We start from the raw sequence: 22,941 nt of genomic DNA, 5'->3' as shown, positions 1-22,941 counted from the left end.
TATGTCATTAGAAATTATTTTCTTTATAAACTATTGCACTTGGATTTACTTCTAGTGTTGCTTGATTCATTATTACAATATGAATAAAACGAGAAACTACTGTAAAGAAATGCAAACCAAAGCCTATGACTGCATTGAAAACGTTTCATTCATTTGCATGTAGTGCCAAGTCACATAATTATTTCCAATCATACTTTCACTTTGTAAATCATCTTTTATGACCATAAATGTTTTTATTCTCACATATAAAGAGTTGTATTGTACAATATCCAGGACAAAATTTTCTTTTAAAACACAGTTCCTCATTCTCTTCTGGTTTATGAGATGTAAAGAGATGATCGAAACATATGTGCGGTGTCTGCGAGGCGAAAGTCCACCTGTTCTCGTCTTTATGAGCAATAAATCTGAGATAAGCCTCCGTCTCAAAGGTTCACATAGATGTCAGTTTCACACAGTACAGACTCGATGTGAAGATATAGCACAAACTAAAGGGTTCGTGTCTTTGGCGTCTTTTGGATCCATCATCTAACAAGGAGAAATGGATTTAAGGCACAAAAGTTTTGCTCTCTTTTTTGGTCTCCTGGTTCTTTTAACCCTTAGCAAATTCAGTGAAGGTCAAAGTAAGTGATTATAGTTTTGTACCTGATCAGTATTACATTATCAGATGTTATTTATGTGTTTAAACGATCTAGAACGATATAATTTATAAAATATAAAAAATATAAAATGAAATACGATCCCTTCCTCTATATGGGTATGTAATTAAATACCATCTGTCGGATGTTTTATCATAAGGTTTATTTTTGTTTTAAGACAAATCTTACCAAGTAAAATTTGCCTTTTTCTATTTGCTGATTTTTTTAATGCTGGATTGTTTTAAACCCATGTTTGGGTAAAATATAGACAAACCCAAAAGCCGGTTTAAAAGGGTCATATTATAAGATGTTATGTTTTTATTTAATGTAAAATGTAATGTTTTCTCCTTCGTCTTTGTAGTGTTAGGGATAGCTTACCCAAAATTGTGTCATCATTTTCTCATCCTCATGTTGTTTTAAATCTGTATGAATTTATTTTTTCTGATCAACACAAAAGAAGATATTTTGATAAATGAAGGTAAGCACACAGTTGATGTTAACCATTAACTTCCATAGTAGGAAAAACAAATACGATGAAAATCAATGGGTACTGACAACTGTGTGCTTATCATCATTTATCAAAATATCTTCATTATTTATCATAATACTTCCATCATATTTGTTTTCCTACTATGGAAGTAAATGGTAACAAACAACTGTGTGCTCACCTTCATTTATCAAAATATCTTTTGTGTTCATCAAAATAAAAAACTAATAAAGGTTTAGGACAACAATGATGACAACATTTTTAGGTGGACTATCCCGTTAAAAGCTGTTTTTGCATATACACTGTAAAAAATTTCTTTAGAAATTACAGTATTACTGGGTATTACTGGCAACTAGCTGCCAGTAACTTTCTGTAGATTTTACATTTATGTTATTTACGGGCAACAGTTTGTTTAAAGTTAAATTAAACATTTTCAGTCTTTATCTTCTACAGTAAGTTACTGGCAATCAGCTGCATAATTACAGCTATTTTTTACAGTGCTGTACAAAAAACTATGTTGCCTGTGTCAAACTTTTTCTGGCTGGTCAGGATTTAGAGCAAGTTTTCAAAAACATGGTAATCAAACACGGTTGTAATGATAATTAAATTTTAAACGATAATACTAACCGTCAGGACATTTTATCGTGGTTAATCGTGAAACCGGTAATCTTCCCATCCCTAATCATTAGTTGAAACAACAAATTTCATGAATGTCCCGGTCCTTCAGTTTAAAGGGTTATATGATGCTGCTAAAATAACATTATGTGTATACTTTACTTTTAGAAATAATATTTCGTTGGGTTTGAGACTTTAATCTTTGCAACTTTATGGATCTGCTAGGCATTTAAGGGATAATGTATTGTTTTCATTCATGGTAAACTTATTATACTTATTAGATTTATTTTTGTACCACAGACATAATTTCAGGGACATGAAATATTAAATTGTGATTTTCAAAAATAAAACTTGTTCAAATGTTTTTAGTGTGTGTATCAGTTCTTTTTAAAAATTTCCATCTCAATTGAACAAAACCATGATAATATTGATAACCGGGATAACTTTGGTCACTATAATCATAAGAAATTTTCATACCGTCCCATATCCCATATCGGCCGGCGATAAGTATCGGCCAATTTTTGATGAATTTGAAACCATCGGCAGTAGCACAAGAAAGGCCGATACCGATTGTTTATTAATTAACTGCGTGAAGGCAATAAATTGCATGTCTGTTGCATAATCCAGCATTCTTTAAAATAATTATCTAAATAATTAAATACTTCCCAAAATAAAAACAAATTTGTATAAATTATAGTTTGTCAGATGTGGAAAAAATAGTAAATGACGTGAGATTCATTCACGTGAGCCATGTGGTCAAATATTTCAGGAAAATGTCTGGGCTTTTTTCAAAATCTCGGAAAAATTTGATGTTCAGTAAAATTTATTTGATGCAGAAATAAACTAGCTAATAGATCAACTGTATATTATTGTACACAAGTGTTCTATATTGGTATCGGCCAATAGTTAAATTCTAATTCTAATAGTCTAGTTAAATCGGTATCCTCCCAAAAAAATCATTCATTAGTTTCAAGTTGTTTTTAAATCTATGTTGAAAACTTACCTTTTTAATATGTTTTGAAACTGTGATTTTTCTTCTGTACTGTTTCATAGTATTATTTTGTATTGCCTTTAAAAATGTTTTTATTGGCACATTGGTCAACCCCTGGTTGTGTTTAATAGTGCTATATAGATCAAATTGACATTGGTTGGTTAAAATATAGACAAAGTTCAACAAACAGTAGCTTAATTTAAACTCAACGATTTAATCCAACCATTAAAACCCAGCATTTGTTTAAAGTTGTATACATTACAGTAATGTTTGTCTTTCTCTGAATGGCACAGGTCTTTGCTCTGTAAATGACCAGTTCATACTTTTCAAGGAAAACAACACTCTTAATGCTGTAGTCACTACCCTGACAACAGAGGCGGATGTATCAGTCAGCATCACCAACGAGAAACCACCAGGTCTCTTTGAGCTTAATGGTCTCGATCTCATCGCCATTACTGTACTCGACTATGAGGTACATGCATCCTATAAAACTTATGATGAAAAATACAGAAAAAATAATCTGTACAGTCTGTCTGTATTAATTACATTTGAATAGTATTCAAATAATGTGTGTTTGGTGTAGATCTATAGGCTTGTATGTTTTTTGGTTGTTTTAGACATTTTTTGGTTGTTTTATAGACATTTAACACACCCTATGAAGTAGACATTGAATGTACAAAAGATGGTTCTTCCCCTGTGAGTAAAACTCTATATCATTTCTGTTAAACTAAAAAAAATCATTATTCATACGTAAATAAAAAGAAATAAAACACCTGCATGTTATGATTGATCTTTCAGGCCAAACTGAATCTGAGGATAATACTGGAAAACATAAACGATAACCCACCAGTATTTGATGAAAGCGAATACGCAATAAATGTGGCTGAGGTACGTAATATCTTGTTTTACTCCTTTTGTTAAAGTGGATAACACTGACTTAAACTTTCTTTTTGATCGGCTTATGTTAATAACAAATGCCGTAGCTATTAAAAGTGGATACGAGCGTCGCACGAATCACAGCGACAGATGCAGATGAAGGCGATCAGCTTTATTATCGCCTGGATGCTCCTGAGGTACAACAAATGAATAAAATATCCCTAATGGTTTTACATATAAATCTTATTGATTCTTATTTTGTTCTCTCACAGGGAGAATTTGACCTGGAAGCTTCTTTCAATCCTAACATTTTGGTGAAGAAACGTTTGGATTATGAGAAAGTTAAACAAATCACAATGACACTTTTTGTGCAGGTGAGATTTTTGTCCAAAAGATTTAATGGGAAAAATCATTTACTCACTTTACATGATTTCAGACTTGTTTTTTCTATTTCACATCCTGCAACAGAAAGTTAAAGGAAATATATTTTCAATGCTGTACTTATACTTATTACAAAATGTGACACGAATGTGTCTTATATGACGTGGTTGATTTTAAAGTCATGTGTATCTTATGAATCATATAGTCAACGATTATCCATTATTCTCATTATTATTAACTTTATTCTCTAAATATTGTGACTTTACTCTTGTTATATTGACGTTATTTTTGCTATGTTGCCTTTACACTTTAAATATTGCGACTTTACTCTCGTTGTATTGACTTTATTTTCGCTATGCTGCCTTTATTCTTGAAATATTGTGACTTTACTCTCGTTATATTGACGTTATTTTTGCTATGTTGCCTTTACACTTTAAATATTGCGACTTTACTCTCGTTGTATTGACTTTATTTTCGCTATGCTGTCTTTATTCTTGAAATATTGCGACTTTACTTTAGTTATATTGACTTTATTTTCTAAATATTGCGACTTTACTCTCGTTGTATTGACTTTATTTTCACTATGCTGTCTTTATTCTTGAAATATTGCGACTTTACTTTAGTTATATTGACTTTATTTTCTAAATATTGCGACTTTACTCTCGTTGTATTGACTTTATTTTCGCTATGCTGTCTTTATTCTTGAAATATTGCGACTTTACATTAATTATATTGACTTTATTTTCTAAATATTGCGACTTTACTCTCGTTGTATTGACTTTATTTTCGCTATGCTGCCTTTATTCTTGAAATATTGTGACTTTACTCTCGTTATATTGACGTTATTTTTGCTATGTTGCCTTTACACTTTAAATATTGCGACTTTACTCTCGTTGTATTGACTTTATTTTCGCTATGCTGTCTTTATTCTTGAAATATTGCGACTTTACTTTAGTTATATTGACTTTATTTTCTAAATATTGCGACTTTACTCTCGTTGTATTGACTTTATTTTCACTATGCTGTCTTTATTCTTGAAATATTGCGACTTTACTTTAGTTATATTGACTTTATTTTCTAAATATTGCGACTTTACTCTCGTTGTATTGACTTTATTTTCGCTATGCTGTCTTTATTCTTGAAATATTGCGACTTTACTTTAATTATATTGACTTTATTTTCTAAATATTGGACTTTACTCTTGTTGTATTGACTTTATTTTTGTTATGCTGCCTTTATTCTTGAAATATTGTGACTTTACTTTCGTTATATTGACTTTATTCTCAAAATATTGCAACTTTACTCTCAGTTGTATTAACTTTATTTTCGCTATGCTGCCTTTATTCTCGAAATATTGCGACTTTACTTTCGTTATATTGACTTTATTCTCAAAATATTGCGACTTTACTCTTGTATTTTTGACTTTATTATCTAAATATTGCGGTTTTACTCTCATTATATTGTCTTTATTTTCGCTATGCTGCATTTTTTCCTTGAAATATTGCGACTTTACTTTCATTATATTGACTTTATTCTCAAAATATTGTGCCCTTGTTATTGTTATATTGACTTTATTCTTGAAATATTGCAAATCTATCGATGGAGTCGGTATAACGATGATAGATTCGCAATATTTCGAGAATAAAGTCGATGTGCTGAGAACAAAGTCACTATATTTTGAGAACAAAGTAGCTGATATAGCAAAGAATATTGCGACTTTATTCTCATTATTCTTGTCTTAGTGTGGGTTTTTAATTTTTTTTTCCTTTTTTAGTTTTTCTCTGATTTTGTTATTGGTAATTTTTGTTTGTGTATTTTTTACTTGTACAGCACTTTGGCCAACCTTGGGGTGTTTTCAATTGCGCTTTATAAATAAATAACGAATGAACGAATGTTGTATTGTGAAATGTTGCGACTATTGACTTCATTCTCAAAATATTACAACTTTGCTCTCGTTATATTGACTTTATTCTCAAAATATTGTGACTTTACTCTCTTTATATTGACTTTATTTTTGAAATATTACGACTTTACATTCGTTATATTGACTTTACTCTTCTATATTGACTTTATTCTTTAAATATTACGACTTTAGTTATATTGACTTTACTCTTGTTATATAGACTTTATTCTAGAAATATATATTGACTTTATTCTCAAAATATTGCGACTTTACTCTCCTTATATTGCCTATATTCTAAAAATATTTAGACTTTATTACCATAAATGTATTTATTTGGACTTTTTTCTAAAAAAAAAAAAAACGACATTTATTAACATTATAATGACTTTAATCTCAAGATTCTTTTTCCATTTTAGCTTGACCCTAATACTCCTTCATAATGTACAATAACACTACACCATTGCTTGATTTAGTTTACGCAGAACCATGAATATGCAAATTAGTCTTTGCCTCCACTATCACATCAGCTCGGATTACTTGATCCACAGTGTCAATACATTGACGTGATTGGTAAAATGCTTTGATGGAGAAAACAGTGAATTTCTAACTGCATTTTGAGTCTGTATTTTACAAAAGAGTATTAGGGACAAGCTAAAAAAGGTAATATTCAGCAATTATGTGTGTAATTATAATGAGAGTTCAACTTCATCTATTTTTTTTTAGATTAAAGTAAAAATGTTTTAGAGAATTCAGTCAAAACAATAAAAAGTCCTATAATTTTGATAATAAAGTCAACATTATGAAAATAAAATCATATAAAGTGAAATATTCGTCCACCATTTTTCATGTATATGCTTGCTTGTACAAATGTTTTATTAATAAGATGTGTGTCTAATTTGGTATCTGCTTGTTTAAAACAACTTTATTTTCAAAACATTACAACTTTAATATCACATTGATATGATTTTATTTTCGTAATGTTGACATTTTTCTAGAAAATTTGTTTTCGCAATTTTATTTATTTTGTATGATTTGACGATGTTTCAGGACACACCGATTTCCTCGACAGAAACCGTTTCCCATACTTCCTCCACCACTATAAAAGTCAATATTGTAGACGTGGATAATCGGCCACCATGGTTCCAACCTTGTACGACCATTGAGAACGACAACAGCATAATGTGCATAAACACTGGCTACACAGGGACGGTCAACTCAACCGGACTAGCGGTAGGTTTTCCATTCATGGCTTTTGAATGAATGCATATGGAAACGATACATAAAAGGTCAAGATAAAACCAACAAAAACTAAATGGCTGCAGGTGAATAAACCAGATGAACATACAGTGTTTTTGTACCACAGACCGGTCCTTTGCCCTTGGAGCCAGGTCCAATCTTAGCCATTGATGGTGACGCGGGAATAAATGAGGCTATTGGTTACAAATTTCTTGCAGGTAAGATTTATTCCTTTAAATTATGATACATATTATGATTATGTGCACTAGACTTTGTTTATCACTAAGTGAACTCTATTGGGTTTGATTAATATTCAGATAATCCAACATTTGAAATAAACTCTGACACCGGGAGCATCACAATGGTGAAGCCAGTAAACCAAGAAGGTCCGATCGTTCTTTCAGTAATGGTGAGAACAAGATCATACACTTAGTTACATCTGCACTTAGAAAAGCATTCTTTACTACGGTAAAATCAGTGTAAGATGGTACAGAGAGTACCTGGCAGCTGGTCATTAACTACAACAAGCTGTTACTTAAGCTGTTATGGCAAGCTGGTGAATTACTGATTGAAAACCCATTCAAAATGAATATTCATGAATCAAGCTGATAAGGTATACATGTGCCTAGTCCCTCAACCTTTCAGATTTATTTTTTTCAAGATTAGACACCAAAACATTTGCTCACAACAAGCCATATGCAAAACATGCCCTTATCTCCTGTAGCCACGTCCCAACCCAAGTTTCTCTTTTGACAGGCATATCAAAAGCAGAACACCGATCAGTACGCCACCAACACGGTCACCTTCACAGTGAGGATGACCACTAATCACCCTCCCAAATTTGTGGACCCCAGTTATGAAGGCTTCATCTCAGAGGACGCAGGTGTGAACAGTCTGGTGATGGAGAGCAAAACGTCCAACAAACCCCTAAGAGTTCAAGCTATAGATGATGACTTTGTTAATGTAAGAAATCAAAAACTGCATTCTGATCTGTGAACAGTTTTATCCCTAAAAAGTAATGTTTTTTCAGCCAAGACACTTTTTTTTACAGAAAATATGATATTGTTGGCCTGTAACATCTTGTGATACATGAAAATGAGTACCAGATTATTAAAATAATTAAAATATAAACATTGGAAAAGCAGAAAAAAATATGACTTTGAACATCAAAAGTACATGCAATTATACACTGTAAAAAGTAAAAGTTGCATTAACTTATACAATTACTTCAACCGGTAACACCTAAAAAAATAAAACATTTTCAACTTAAAGTGAGGAAAATAAGTATTTGAACACCCTAAAATTTAGCAAGTTCTCCCACTTAGAAATCATGGAGGGGTCATAATCTAGAAAATATCCAGAAATCACAATATATGATTTTTTACCTATTTATTTGTATGATACAGCTGCAAATAAGTATTTGAACACCTGAGTATATTAATATTAACAATGTTAATATTTGGTACAGAGGTCAAACGTTTCCTGAAGTTTTTCACCAGGTTTGCAAAGAGTTTGAGCTCCCTCCAAAGATTCTCTATTGGGTTTAGAGACCGGCTAGGCCACACCAGAACCTTGATATGCTTCTTACAGAGCCACTCCTTGGTTATCCTGGCTGTATGCTTCGGGTCATTGTCATGTTGGAAGACCCAGCCTTGACCCATCTTCAATGCTCTAACTGAGGGAAGGATGTTGTTCTCCAAAATCTCGCAATACATGGCCCCGGTCATCCTCTCCTTAATACAGTGCAGTGTCCATGTGCAGAAAAACACCCCCAAAGCATGATGCTACCACCCCCATGCTTCACAGTAGGGATGGTGTTCTTGGGATGGTACTCATTTTTCTTCTTTCTCCAAACACGTTTAATGGAATTAAGACCAAAACGTTCTAATTTGGTCTTATCTGACCACATGACTTTCTCCCATGACTCCTCTGGATCATCCAAATGATCATTGGCAAACTTAAGACGGGCCTGGACATGTGCTGGTTTAAGCAGGGGGACCTTCCGTTCCATGCATGATTTCAAACCATGACGTCTTAGTGTATTACCAACAGTAACCTTGGAAACGGTGGTCCCAGCTCTTTTTAGGACATTGACCAGCTCGTCCTGTGTAGTCTTGGGCTGATATCTCACCTTTCTTAGGATCATTGAGACTCCACGAGGTGAGATCTAGCATGGAGCCCCAGTCTGTGGAAGATTGACAGTCATGTTTAGCTTCTTCTATTTTCTAATGATTGCTCCAACAGTGAACCTTTTTTCACCAAGCTGCTTGGCAATTTCCCCGTAGCTCTTTCCAGCCTTTTGGAGGTGTACAATTTTGTCTCTAGTGTCTTTGGACAGCTCTTTGGTCTTGGCCATGTTGAATTCTTACTGATTGTATGGGGTGGACAGGTGTCTTTATGCAGCAAAGAGGTGCATCTAATTTAGGATAATAAATGGAGTGGAGGTGGACATTTTAAAGGCAGACTAACAGGTCTTTGATGGTCAAAATTCTAGCTGATAGACAAGTGTTCAGATACTTATTTGCAGCTGTATCATACAAATAAAGTTTGAAAAATCATACATTGTGATTTCTGGATTTTTTTGGATTGTGTCTCTCGCGGTGGACGTGCACCTGCGATGGCGGTTTCGGACCCCTCCATGGTTTCTAGGTGGGAGAGCTTGCAGGATAGCAGGGTGTTCAAATATTATTTTCCTCACTCTAAATGTTCTCACTTTAAGTGATACATTTAAGTAGAAAAAGGTAAAAAAACTTAGGTGATACTTAAAGCGTTAGTTCATCCCAAAATTACAAATTTATCATAAATCACCTGTGACACTCTAAACTACCAAGTCCTTCGATTAGACTACAGTTTAATTTTTACAATCAAGCCCAGAAAAGAATAAAAGACATTGCATAAAAGGTCTATGAGCCATCAGTAATTTAATAATAATAATATTATGAAGCGACAAAAACACTTTTGTGCACAAAGAAAACCAAACGAACGATTTTATTCAACAATTTGTTCTTCTCCTTGGTTGTTCTGTGCGCATTCACGAGCATTCACGAGCAGACTATGGTGCAAACGCCGTGACCTGCTGACGTAGTTGCCAACGTTTTTTTCTCCTTTTTATATTTAAGCAATCATGCAAACATTGTAAACAATACTTATACAGTCCGTATAAATGCACAAATTACTTGCCAGCGTATTCTGTGTGCAATCACAGTAGTCTTCTCGTGAATGCGCACTGAACGACCAAGAAGGAGAACAAATTGTTGAATAAAATCGTTTATTTGGTTTTCTTTGCGCAAAAAAGTGTCTTTTCTGGGCTTGATTGTAAAAATTATTGTGCAGTCTATGGGACAGTCACAAGCCTTCTCGTTTTCATCAAAAATATATAAAAATGTGTTCTAAAGGCAATCGGAGGACTTGATGGTTTAAAACAACACAGGGGTAAGTGGTTTATGATAAAATTGGGGTTAACTAACCCTTTAAAATGAGAATATTGAAGTTGATAAAATGTAAATATTTTAAGTGTTACAAATTGAAGCTTTCACTTTTTACAGTGTATAATCACCCGCATAAGACTGGATGGTTTAAACACAAATATTTAATGAATGATGCCCAAAATCTTTATATTTCTGTAGTAAGGTACTAAATTTCTTTCTTTATAGGGAGTGAATCCTAACATCGCATTCGAGGTTATTGATGGGTCTGATTTCTACATTACTCTTGAAGGTTTCATCCTCTTGGCAAAGGAGATTCCTTCTGGAACTTTAAATCTACAAATGAGAACTTACAACTTAGACACAAACTAGTTATTGAATTACTGACTGAAATATTAACAGTATTTTATTGTGCAACTTAGATGAGGGTGGTCGACAAAACCAATGGCGAATCGGACACCGCTTCTCTTACGATTGAAGTCACTCCAGGTAAGACCAGACCGATATGCTTTCAACATATTATTCAAAAATGACACAATGCACAGAATTATTACAAAACATTATACAATCCAAACGAGCGCTTTACAGGGTTGGGTGGCTTTGGTGCTTTTTGGCTGTCATAAAGCTTCTAAAAGGGTTCTTTGCCACATTTTGGTTTTCCAACCTTTAAAGTCAAAGGTTCCCAATAGGAGCATTTATTTCTGACCTTTTTAAAGTGTGTAAAAAAATTTCCACTAGAAATGACTTTTATGAAAGCTTTTATGGAACAATACAAGCAGACAAAGAACCTTTCTGGAATCTTCATTTATGCTTTCAGCAAACGTTTACACATTTGGCAGACAGACGCTTTTATCCAAAGATACTTACAGTTCATTTAAGCTATACATTTATTAAAAGTATGTGTTCCCTGGGCTTAAACAAGGGCTGGGCGATATATTCACCGAAATGTATCTCTGTCATTATGAAGTGAATGGTGATGTCCGATACATATGCCAGGTTAATTCCAAACCGAGGCTGTGAGAGATGGACGTCCAGTGTGCTTTAAACCTATTGTTTTTTATCGGGATGCTGGTCATTCAGCAATCAAAACACACAAAATGCACTGTTTTACAGATTTCCAGAGGACAAATAACCTCAAAAAATGTGTATTGTTAAAATTAGAAGAGACATATGTGGGTGATTCTCACAAAATCCAATAAGATGTATGATTAATAACCATTATTTTTAGAGGATTTAAAAAAATATTTCCTACAGAATTATTTAAATTTTTTTAGATTATCATTACAAAAAAATGATCATTATCGCAACATGATATTACATTAAATATATGCATTTACAAACTCATGTTTCAAACAAAATTTCAACTTTTATCTGGAGAGAAAAAATAAGAACTGCTTACCTGGTAGCCATCTTGAGTGTCAGTCAATTATGTCCCTTCCAACATTTTTTGTTGTTGTTGAAAATGTTAGTTCCTTGATGGCTTAAACAATGATTGAAAATTGTTGCGGAGGATGAGATAATTGGTCTTGGACACATTTATATTCCTTATTATTGTCTCTACATTCACCAATGATCACCAAATACCACATGTTTCTTTACTGTAAATGTTTATAGTATAACATGCACTGATGCTTTTTATTTTTTAGATTTTTTAATTATAAATATTTCCATGTCAAAGAACCCAAATCCAGTCATGGACACGTTGCGGTAATGAAAATTCCCCTTAAAAGTGGAAAAACAACAAAATTGGTTCGTACGTCATTTGAAATCATGTGCAAAATAGTACATGAAGAGATGTTTGTAACTGTATGCTTCTTATTTTGATAGCATTTACTTTTTACCAAAATGTTTCATGACACCTCACAAGTTTAATTTCGAGAGAATCACCCATATTTGAGATGAAAATAGGCTAATCGCGAATTTCTCATGTTGCAAGCATGTTTACTTTTCTTTAAAACACCAATATAGTGCAACAACACAATATTTCATGATAAACACATCAAACACATAAAAGTATGTCCCATTTATTTTCTCTGTTATGTTTTTTTAAGACATAAACATTGACTTAATAACGCCTGATTGACTTGATAACAAGCTATTTTTCTGTGATAGTATGAACCCCCAAAGTTGTGTACAAATGTTATTTAGTTAGAAATGAATTCTGCTTTGTTGGTTCTGGTCAATGTGTTTAAAAATACTTACCAGAGAAAAGTTTTTAACGTATTTATGCCTTGTTTTGTGTAATATGTATGGAGACATGTACGCATTATAGGACTATATTGGTGTTTTACAGAAAAGTAAGCATGCGCACAACATTAGAAATTAATGATTAGCCAACAGGCTAATAATAAAACAGATATTATGTACACATTGCGCTGCTCTTATCTCAAATTAGATCATATGTCCCTTCTCATTTTACAATCCATGATTTCTGAGGTTCTTTGTCCGGTGGAAATTTGTAAAATGATGTATTTTCTGTGTTTTGATAGATGAATGACTAGCATGCCGGTACAAAACAATAAGTTTCAGAAGGAATCAATATGGCGTCAGGCTAAATAAGGTGTATATTGTAATAAGTCGAATAAATGTTTACATGCAAGTCAAAGCCTCATTACATTTGTGAAACAGTGAATGATGAAAATAAAATTAAAAAGCTATGTTTTTCTCTTACACCACATTGTACATTTCTGGCAGAGATTTTGTTGCAAATGCGGGTCATATCCGATCATACCAATATGACGCTATTGTCTTATCCCGTATCCCATTGGGGAAAATACTGATATTTTTAAAAACTCGAATACTCTACCGATTGAGCCACAGGAAAATTTGCTTGATGATGGATCAAAAATATCTTTGAATCGAACCCAATTTTAATTCATTTTAAGCCATTCAAGAGATCCGCTGAACAACACTGAAGCTCTTTAATGATAACGTTTCTTCTGCAGGGATACCAACTACCACTGCTGTCACAACTATCACGACCACAGATCAAACCACAATCACAGATCAAACCACAGTTAAAATCACAGATCAAACCACAGTTAAAACCACAGATCAGATCACAGACAGCACTACCACTTCTGATCCAGATGCCCATACATCTCCGATCACAGGTACACACTTATGTTAAGAACTAGCCTTGCTATTTCTTATGCGTTGTGATTTAAAAGTGATTCTGAAGTGATTTTCAAGTGATTTACAAGTGAATAACCTGAAATAGATGTTGGTTAGCTGGACTTTACGATTGGTCAGCTGTATAACCAGCTAAATACAAGCTTGGCCATGCCTAGAGGAAAGCTTAACCAGGTTAAACCATTAGCTTTAAGTCTGGTTTTATCAGCAAGAAGGTGTTAAATAAATCAAAGTTGTATGTATTTAAAATGCACCAAGCATGTCATTTAAAATGTTTGCATAAATTATTTTTATTTTCAAAAAATTAAGCAGGGAGACACCAATGTATCGGCATATAATTGGTATCGGCAGATAAAAGCAACGTATCGAACATCTGTCGATTGTTTTGAATTGGGTGATGATGACAACAGAATTGCAGTTTGTATGTATTTTATGTTATACTAATTTGAAACAAGGAGTAAAAAAAACTATCGGTATCTATCGGTATTGGGTGTCATTCTAAATAATAAACAAATATCGGTATCGGCACAGAAATTTTGTATCGGTTGCATGAATTATTTTTATTTTTAAGAATTTAAACAGGGAGCCACCAATGTATCGGCATATAATCGGTGTCGGCAGATAAAAGCAACGTATCGAACATCTGTCGATTGTTTTGAATTGGGTGATGATGACAACAGAATTGCAGTTTGTATGTATTTCATGTTATAGTAATTTGAAACAAGGAGTAAAAAAAACTATCGGTATCTATCCGTATTGGGTGACATTCTAAATAATAAACAAATATCGGTTTCAGCACAGAAATTTTGTATCAGTTGCATGAATTATTTTTCTTTTTAGGAATTTAAGCAGGGCGGCACCAATGTATCTGCATATAATCGGTGTCGGCAGATAAAAGCAATGTATCGAACATCTGTCGATTGTTTTGAATTGGGTGACAATGACAACAGAATTGCAGTTTGTATGTATTTCATGACATAATAATTTGAAACAAGGAGTAAAAACAAAACTATCGGTATCTATCGGTATTCTGTGTCATTCTAAATAATAAACAAAAATCGGTATCGGTACAGACATTTTGTATCGGTTGCATCTCTTAAATTTAAGATTTTAGCAAAAACTAAACAATCGAGGTTCTACCAAAATGAATCCAAATTAGTCAAGATAATTAATTTTGGTAAACCCATTTGATATTTACTGAAGTACATGCTAAAAGGTGTTTCTTTCTCATCATGGGGATCATCTAGGGGATCAGCAGTTGCGATTCGGCGGGTACAAAGCGGAGGATATGGCTGCTTTAGGGGGAAGTTTGGCTGTGGTGATCATCCTCTGCCTGGTTGGCATCGGACTGCTGGCTTACCGTGTCAAGAGCCATAATTCAAACTGGAAAAAGATTTCTGAAGTCAGCGTCTTCCGAAGCAATGTAAGTTTCCATACAAACATTTTCGGTTTGCTTCTATCGTGGTACACACTTCAACATAAAGGTGCTTCACAACGCCATAGAAGAAGCAATTTTGGCTAAATTGATCCACAAAAAAACTTTCTGTTTCACAAAAGGCCTTTCTTTGCTAAAGTTGCAATGTATGAGCTAAAACTTGATGTAAATATATTTAATTTTAAGCCTAACTGTGCGCTGCCTTGGTTGCAAAGCAACATCTTTAACGTTTTCCCCGCCATTGACGAGTTAAAAACATTTGCATGAAAAAAAATTTCTGATGAGTTTTTATGGTTATCTGTAATACCGCATTTATCCACTTTATAGAAATGGCCCAATTTATAAAAAATATTTATTAATTTTAAACTCTGTGTATGTTTTGATAATCGTTCTGAATCTGATCTCTAACAAAATTCCTTCACAAAAATGCAATTATTTCAGCTTTTTTCTAAAAAAATATTTTTGTAGAAAAATACCCACATTTAAAAAAAATGTAGATAGGATAAAACGGGTTTTTTTCGCCCAGATTAGTTTGTTTATCGTTTTTTTGAAAGCAGAGGGTCTGTTCTTTCATTTGATAAATTTGTATGTTTATATATTTTAAGAAGAAAATTTTCCTGAAAGGCATTTTGTGAAACTTTTGTTAAAATCATAAAAAAAATGCTGCTGGGCAACTTAAAAAAAAAGGCTGGCGGGGAATGATTTAAATGTATCTAATTTAATCCAAAAACTCGAAAAAATATTTAGTTTTATAAAAATGTGTAAATTTTACCCGTGTATTTTTCGTTCCACAGTTGGGTGGAGGTTCAGGAGGCCCAAAAGAAGGTGTGCAGTACGTCAACGAGAGCTTCCGGCACGATGATGATACTGAAAGTGTGAAGTCTGGACTTGCTGCTGACCTGGAGAAGAAACTGGAGTCTGGTGTGAGGTCAGCCGAGGAGCAGAAGATCAGCACCGCCTCCGTTCCCCAGACGACCTCCAACATCAGGGCCGCATCCGAATCCAGCAGTCTGGCCAGTGCCGACATTGAGAAGGAGGTGAAACCCATCCTGACCAAAGAGAGACGTGCAGAGGACGGCTACAAAGCCGTCTGGTTCAAACAGGACATCGATCCCAACACCAAAGAGGATGTTGTTATTATTCCTGACACCGGTGAACCAGTAGACCATGATGATGATGATGATGATGATGATGATGAGGATGATGAGGGCAACCTAAAAACAGACAAGGAGCCTGCGAGGAGATACTCTAAAGATTCAGACTCAGAGAATGAGGAAAGACTGACGTCAGATTTGTAGACCTCTGATTGGATGGAAGTCTTGTTGGGCCTTGTATCGCGTGCCCGACTTGAGATGTTTGCCGCTGTAATAAAATGAAAATATGACTAAACAAGGTTAATTTTAGTGCAGCAAAGAAATGTTTCCTTACCGTATATGCCGATTATAGTTAATAATTAACAGTTATAGTAAATATGCTAGAGAATTTTTCATGTTCAAAGTGTACTTAATCTTATTATAAACATTTATTGTGCTTTAGAAGCATGTTATTCTTTATAAGTCTTTTTATTCTTCAAGATAACAACTTCCCAAACATCACCAACCTATCTTACTTCATAACCACAGTACTAATTTACCGAAACCTTTAACCTTTCAACGTCGGTCGAATATGTACTTGAGGGTTGCCTGTGTGACTAGATAACAACCATAGCATGGCAACACAGAGACACTTTCTGTTTATTTGTGATGTTGCAGTGAACTTTTCTAATCACATAGACAATCATCATAAACTCTTTTATAAGTACTTTAATGATCTTTATTCATTAACCTGAAAACGGTCATCTATTGTGACTTACCTTACCTAACCTTCAAACTTAACATGCTGTTATATAACAAATACCACAAACAGAGAATGAGATAGAGTGTAAATATATTTATGTTTTGTTTGAAATGTGCTTGCTGTTTAAGTTATGTAATGCAATGGCAATAATGCATTTTAAATGTGTTTTGGATGCGAATCTGACATTTTACAGTATTCTTGTAGTGGGTTTGATCTCAGGAAACACAGATACTGAAAAATGTATAATTTAATTGTAAGTAACTTTGGATTAAATGCATAGATGACCATTTTAAAAATTAAAATGATAAGAAGCCGACTGCGTCTAATTGACTGATTATTTAAAAATCCAGTTTTAATGTACCTGCATTCAGCAAGCGCTTCTTTTATCCTATAAACTTCATGTTTATTAATGAGCTTTGTCAGTATTTTGAAGAGCCCTTTTTAAAGATGATGAGAACTAAAGGATTGTTTCTATGGTAACAAGTCTGTCCGTATTTTGTGAACTGATCTGAATGCGTATTAAAATGAAGCTGATAGTGTACCCAAAAATAACAATTCTGTTACTCACCCTCGAACCAAACTTCTGTACAACATAAAGGTACATTTTACTGGAAAAAAATGTAATCCTGTCATCCCTTAAGTTGTTCCAAATCTGTATAAATGAGTTTGTTTTGCTGAACACAAAAGAAGATATTTTAAAGAATGTTGCAGATCAGAGACACTATTCACTTTCATTGTATTATTTTTTCCTACTATGGAAGTCAATGGTGCCCCTTATCTGCTTTGTTACAAACATTCCTAAAAATATCGGTGAATGTGTTTTCCTTGACATTCTTACTAAATGGGGCAGTCTGACACACAAAACAATAAAAAAACACTCAAAGAATGCTTAAAGGATTAGTCTATTTTCTAATCCACATAATTTACTCACCACCATGTCATCCAAAATGTTGATGTCTTTCTTTGTTCAGTCGAGAAGAAATTGTGTTTTTTTGAGGAAAACATTCCAGGATTTTTCTCATTTTGATGGACTTTTATGGACCCCGGCACTTGGCAGTTTTGGTGCAGTTTGGAATGGCAGTTTTAGAGGACTCTAAACGATCTCAAACGAGGCATAAGGGTCTTATCTAGCGAAACAATTGTTATGTTTGGCAGGAAAAATAAATAATGTGCACTTTTAAACCACAACTTCTCGACTTGCTCCGGTCGTGTGACGCGCCAGCGCAACCTCACGTAATACGTCATCAAGTCAAGAGGTCACGGATGAGAGGACCATTTCGACGTTGTTGTATGTGGAATGATACTAATTAATGTCTTTGTGTCAGTTTATTGTTTAAAATGGTCCGCAAATGTGCGTTTCATGTAACACGTGACCTTTCCACGGCATTACACATTACATGAGGTCGCGCTGACTCATCACACAGCCGAAGGAAGACGAGAAGTTGTGGTTTAAACGTGCATATTTTTTTCTTGCCAAACATGACAATCGTTTTGCTAGATAAGACCCTTTTACCTCATTTGGGATCGTTTAGAGTCCTTTGAAACTGCAATTTTAAACTGCATTAAAACTGTTACGTGTTGGCGTTTATTAAAGTCCATTAAAATGAAAAAAATCCTGGAATGTTTTCCTCAAAAAACATAATTTCTTCCAGTGTTAATTTCGTTGACGAAGACGATGACGAAAAATATTCGTCAACGAACCTTTTTCACGGACGAAAACTAAATAAAAACTAAATAAAATCATATATGATGATGAAGACTGTAACGAAATATAACTGACACTTTAGTCAACGAATAAAAATAAGACGAAAATGTTAGGGAGGGACGAATGGAGAAGAGATCCAATCAGAGCTACTCATTTTGTGGGACAGTTGGGAAGAAATCCAATCAGAGCGAATCTTTGAGGGTAGGTTGATCTATGCAGCAGCAGGTAGCAGGGGCATTTTAAAGGGATAGTTCGGCCAAAAACGATACTAAACCCATGATCCACTCACCCCCAAGCTGTCCGAGTTGCATATGTCCATCGTTTTTCAGACAAACACATTTTCGGATATTTTAGAAAATATTTTAGATATTTCTGTTCATTAAATGTTATGTTACGGGGTCCAGCAATAGTCCACGACCTTCAAGTCCAAAAAAGTGCGTCCATCCTTCACAAATTAAATCCAAACGGCTCCAGGATGATAAACAAAGGTCTTCTGAGGGTAATCCGTGAGGTGTTGTTGTAGAAATATCCATATTTAAAATGTTATTAACTTTATAAACTAGCTTCCGGTAGCGCCGCCATTTTGGAGTGATGCGCATTCAGGATGAGAGCTTACGCAGCGTACAGAGTTTCTCTGCTGCTGCTCGGTGCCCCCGCCCTCCGAATTTGTCATACGTCACTAAGAAAAGTGCGTACACTACGCTAATCCTCTCTCCTGGAGGCGGGCCAAGATGGCGGCGTGAATAGATGCACATGTTATAGCGCTTACAAACAATATAGGGTATATCTTACAAAAGTTTATGTAAGAAGAAAGTCACATTTGTTACGGCTTAGTGATAAATAATTGCAGGTAATTAATACAAATTCCGCGGTTTCTTACTTGAATAGAAGAGGAATTATCATGGATTCGTCAGCCCATGAGATGGATACCGAACTTCAGAGATCAACAGAGAAAAGACTTATTAGCCAAACTCACTCTTATACTTGTCAACAGGAAAAGGAAGATGAGTGGGATTCGACTCCAAATACGCCAACCAAAGCACCACCGTCGAAAAAGCATGCAAAACGTGCTGCCCCGGATGATCTAACTTTAAGTCAGGTGCAGCAAAGTATCATACAAATAATCAGACAGTCATCCGAGGAAATAAAAGACATGGTGAAAGAAAATTCGAACAGCATCAATCTCCTGAAAGATGCTTTAGAAGTGGTGCATTCTGAAATTTTCGACATTCGAAAGGAGAATGACAATCTTAAAAACAAAACCGAAGAAAACATGAAGCGCATCTCTGAGTTGGAGGACAGATTAAATGATCAGGATCGTTACTGTCGAAGGTGGAATCTTCGATTAGAGGGGCTGACTGAACAGGCAGATGATAGTGTCAAAACTCGTGTAATGGAAATCTGCAAAGCGGTGGTTGTCGAAGAAGATCGTAACTTCGTGGCAAACAACGTGGACATTGCTCATCGAGTTGGAAGACCCAGTCCAAATAGTGGCAAGGAAAAGAAACCAAGGCCGGTAATAATAAGATTCACTTCCAGAACAGCGAGGGACCTCACATGGAAAGGTGCAAAGGGAAATGACTTTCTTAAAAGGAACAAGATGTACTTCAAAGAGGATCTCACGTTTAAAGACAGGGCTACGCGGAATCTCCTTTGGCCTTCGATCGACAGAGCACGGAAAGAGGGTAAAAAGGCCTTCTTTGTGGGAGTCAAGGCAATCGTAGATGGTAAAGAAATTAAAATGTAAACCTGCACTACTCTCTTTACTTTGTGATCTGAATCTTAAATGACTATGAAACGGAAAATGGGTTGGCTTTAGGCTTCTATTCTTTAAAGACTAAAACTAACTATGCGTTTATTTATATTGCTTCTATTCATTAGAAATGTGAAATTACAATTTTACAAGGTTTCTTTCTTTTCATTTTATTCAAATTGAAGCAAGCAGGATTTCAAAAATGACTACGAATGTGACTGATTTTCGAAAAGATGAGAGTAAGATTATACCCTTTATTATACACTCTCAACACTTTCAACCTTAATTTGGTTATTGTTCACCTAATTGTTCTATTAAGGTGTTCTTTCATTCTTGTTCGAGTTCATGTCAATAACAATATTTTCAGTTAATGCCAGGGGAATACGAGATATGTTAAAAAGAAAAGCTCTGTTCTTGTTTTGTAAGGGTAAAGAAGCAGATTTTTGTTTTATTCAAGAAACTCATGCCTGCAAAGATGACGTTCTTTTTTGGAAGAATCAATGGGGTTCTGACATTTGGTTTTCTTTTGGTGCCTCAAATAGAACAGCAGGTGTCGCTATTTTAAAAGACAAATTTTCAGGGAAGGTTCTAAGTCACAAAACAGATGATCAAGGTCATTGGGTTGCTTTACTTATTGATATTAACCAAGTTAAAGTTATTATTATAAATATATATGCCACCAATAATAAAAAAATAAACGAGTTGATTTTTCAGGATATTGAAGGCCATATTAATAATTTACATTCGAAATTCCCATCTGCTGAGATCATTTGGGGTGGTGACTTTAACACAGTGTTTGATGGACAATTAGATCGATGGCCACCCAGAGTTGACAATATGGCAAATGAATTAAGCAATGTTTGTTTACGGCTGAACATGATCGACATATGGAGATATAAAAATCCACAATCACTTATGTATACATGGAGTAATAGGGACAGATCTCAACAGTCACGTATTGATTTTTGGCTAATTTCAGAACATATAAAAGAGAGAGTTGAATTTGTTACTATTGAACCATCAGTTTTAACAGATCACAAAGGCTTATCAATTAAAATAAATGTGTTAGTATGTCAGTCAAGCAGAATTAAGCGAGGATATTGGAAGTTAAATAATAGTTTACTGGATTACAATGATTTTTGTGACCAAATTAAGAAGTTAATAGTTAAATATTGGCAACAGGCTTCTTTGATTCAAACTTATGGGGAATTATGGGAACAAACTAAATTTGAAATAAGGAGATTTGCAATATCATATGGAAAATCAATTAAGAAAAAGAAAAAAGAAAATGAAAATAAAATAATTAATGAAATAATATCCATCACTTGTAAAAAGAACCAAAATATGACAAGCACTGATTTATTAAAACTTGCTACATTGCAGAATGATCTGGATAAGATTTATGAAGAGAAAGCGAAGGGTGCTTTTGTTAGGTCTAGAAGAAAATGGATGGAAGCAGGAGAAAAAAACACAAAATACTTTTTTGGTTTAGAAAAAAGAAATGGAGAAATAACATCTGTAAATAAATTAATAATTAATGGAGTTACTAATGATAATCCCAGGGATATTTCTTGTTTTGTTCATCAATTTTATAGTAAATTGTATAGTTCAAATAATCAACTAAATGATGCAGATTTTTTTCTTGATAATGTGTCCAACAGCATTAATAAAATTTCATCAGATTACAAACTGTTATGTGATAAAGAATTAAATATTGAGGAAATTACTAATTGTATAACTGATCTTAAAGACAACAAGGCACCTGGGAATGATGGATTGACAGGGGAATTTTTTAAAAAGTTTTGTGATGACCTTGCACCTTTTTTACTTGCTGTTTTTAAAGAAGCCATTGATTTGGGAGAAATGCCTGCATCATTAAAACAAGGGGTAATTACACTTATACCAAAGCCTAACAAAGATCAATTATTCTTAGACAATTGGAGACCAATTAGTTTGTTAAACAATGATACCAAAATTTTTTCTTTAATCTTTGCAAAACGTCTCAAAAAATATCTGAATACAATAATTGACGAAGAGCAGTCGGGTTTTCTGAAAGGACGTTTTATTGGAAATAATATTAGATTAATTTTAGATTTAATTGATTATAGATTCCTTATTCCAGATGATTCCTTTATATTATTCATTGATTTCTATAAAGCGTTCGATACTATTGAACATTCGTTTATGTTCAAAGTTATCGACTTTTTTGGTTTTGGATTTTTTTTTCAAAAAGCAATTCGTACACTTTATAATGGATGTAATAGTTCAGTCCAGCTTTCCCACGGTACTTGTCAGAGATTTGATATAGGCCGTGGGATAAGACAAGGATGTCCTATATCACCTTTTCTCTTTATTTTGGTTACTCAGGTCATGGCTGCATATATCAAAAAAGCAAGTTTTCAAGGAATATCAGTGTTTGGGAAAGAGATTAAACTTAGTCAATTAGCAGATGATACCACAATTTTTATCAAAAACAGTGATGATGTGGGCGAAGTTATTAATTGTATTGAAACATTTTCTGGTATATCTGG

General features: G+C 34.0%; 1 protein-coding gene across 2 annotated transcripts; it reads left to right on the top strand.

Annotated features, from left to right (window-relative positions):
- The first annotated feature begins 430 nt into the window (after positions 1-430).
- On the top strand, positions 431-17,268 carry LOC129434045 (cadherin-related family member 5). 2 transcript variants are annotated; one of them, XM_073868928.1, is made up of 15 exons: positions 431-620; positions 3,022-3,200; positions 3,368-3,424; positions 3,527-3,616; positions 3,712-3,801; positions 3,877-3,978; positions 6,936-7,118; positions 7,252-7,342; positions 7,442-7,533; positions 7,881-8,087; positions 10,778-10,897; positions 10,978-11,038; positions 13,495-13,662; positions 14,929-15,104; positions 15,911-17,268. In XM_073868928.1, the coding sequence occupies exons 1-15, from the start codon at positions 539-541 to the stop codon at positions 16,412-16,414; spliced, it is 2,202 nt and encodes a 733-aa protein (XP_073725029.1). In that variant the 5' UTR covers positions 431-538; the 3' UTR covers positions 16,415-17,268. The 2 variants fall into 2 exon arrangements, with proteins under 2 accessions (XP_073725029.1, XP_073725031.1); XM_073868930.1 differs by lacking the exon at positions 13,495-13,662.
- Positions 17,269-22,941: the final 5,673 nt, after the last annotated feature.

This window comes from Misgurnus anguillicaudatus, chromosome 6, assembly GCF_027580225.2.
Source record: "Misgurnus anguillicaudatus chromosome 6, ASM2758022v2, whole genome shotgun sequence".
Lineage (NCBI taxonomy): Eukaryota > Metazoa > Chordata > Actinopteri > Cypriniformes > Cobitidae > Misgurnus > Misgurnus anguillicaudatus.
Note: the sequence above shows the minus strand (reverse complement) of the source record. Positions and strands in the feature narration are given on the sequence as shown.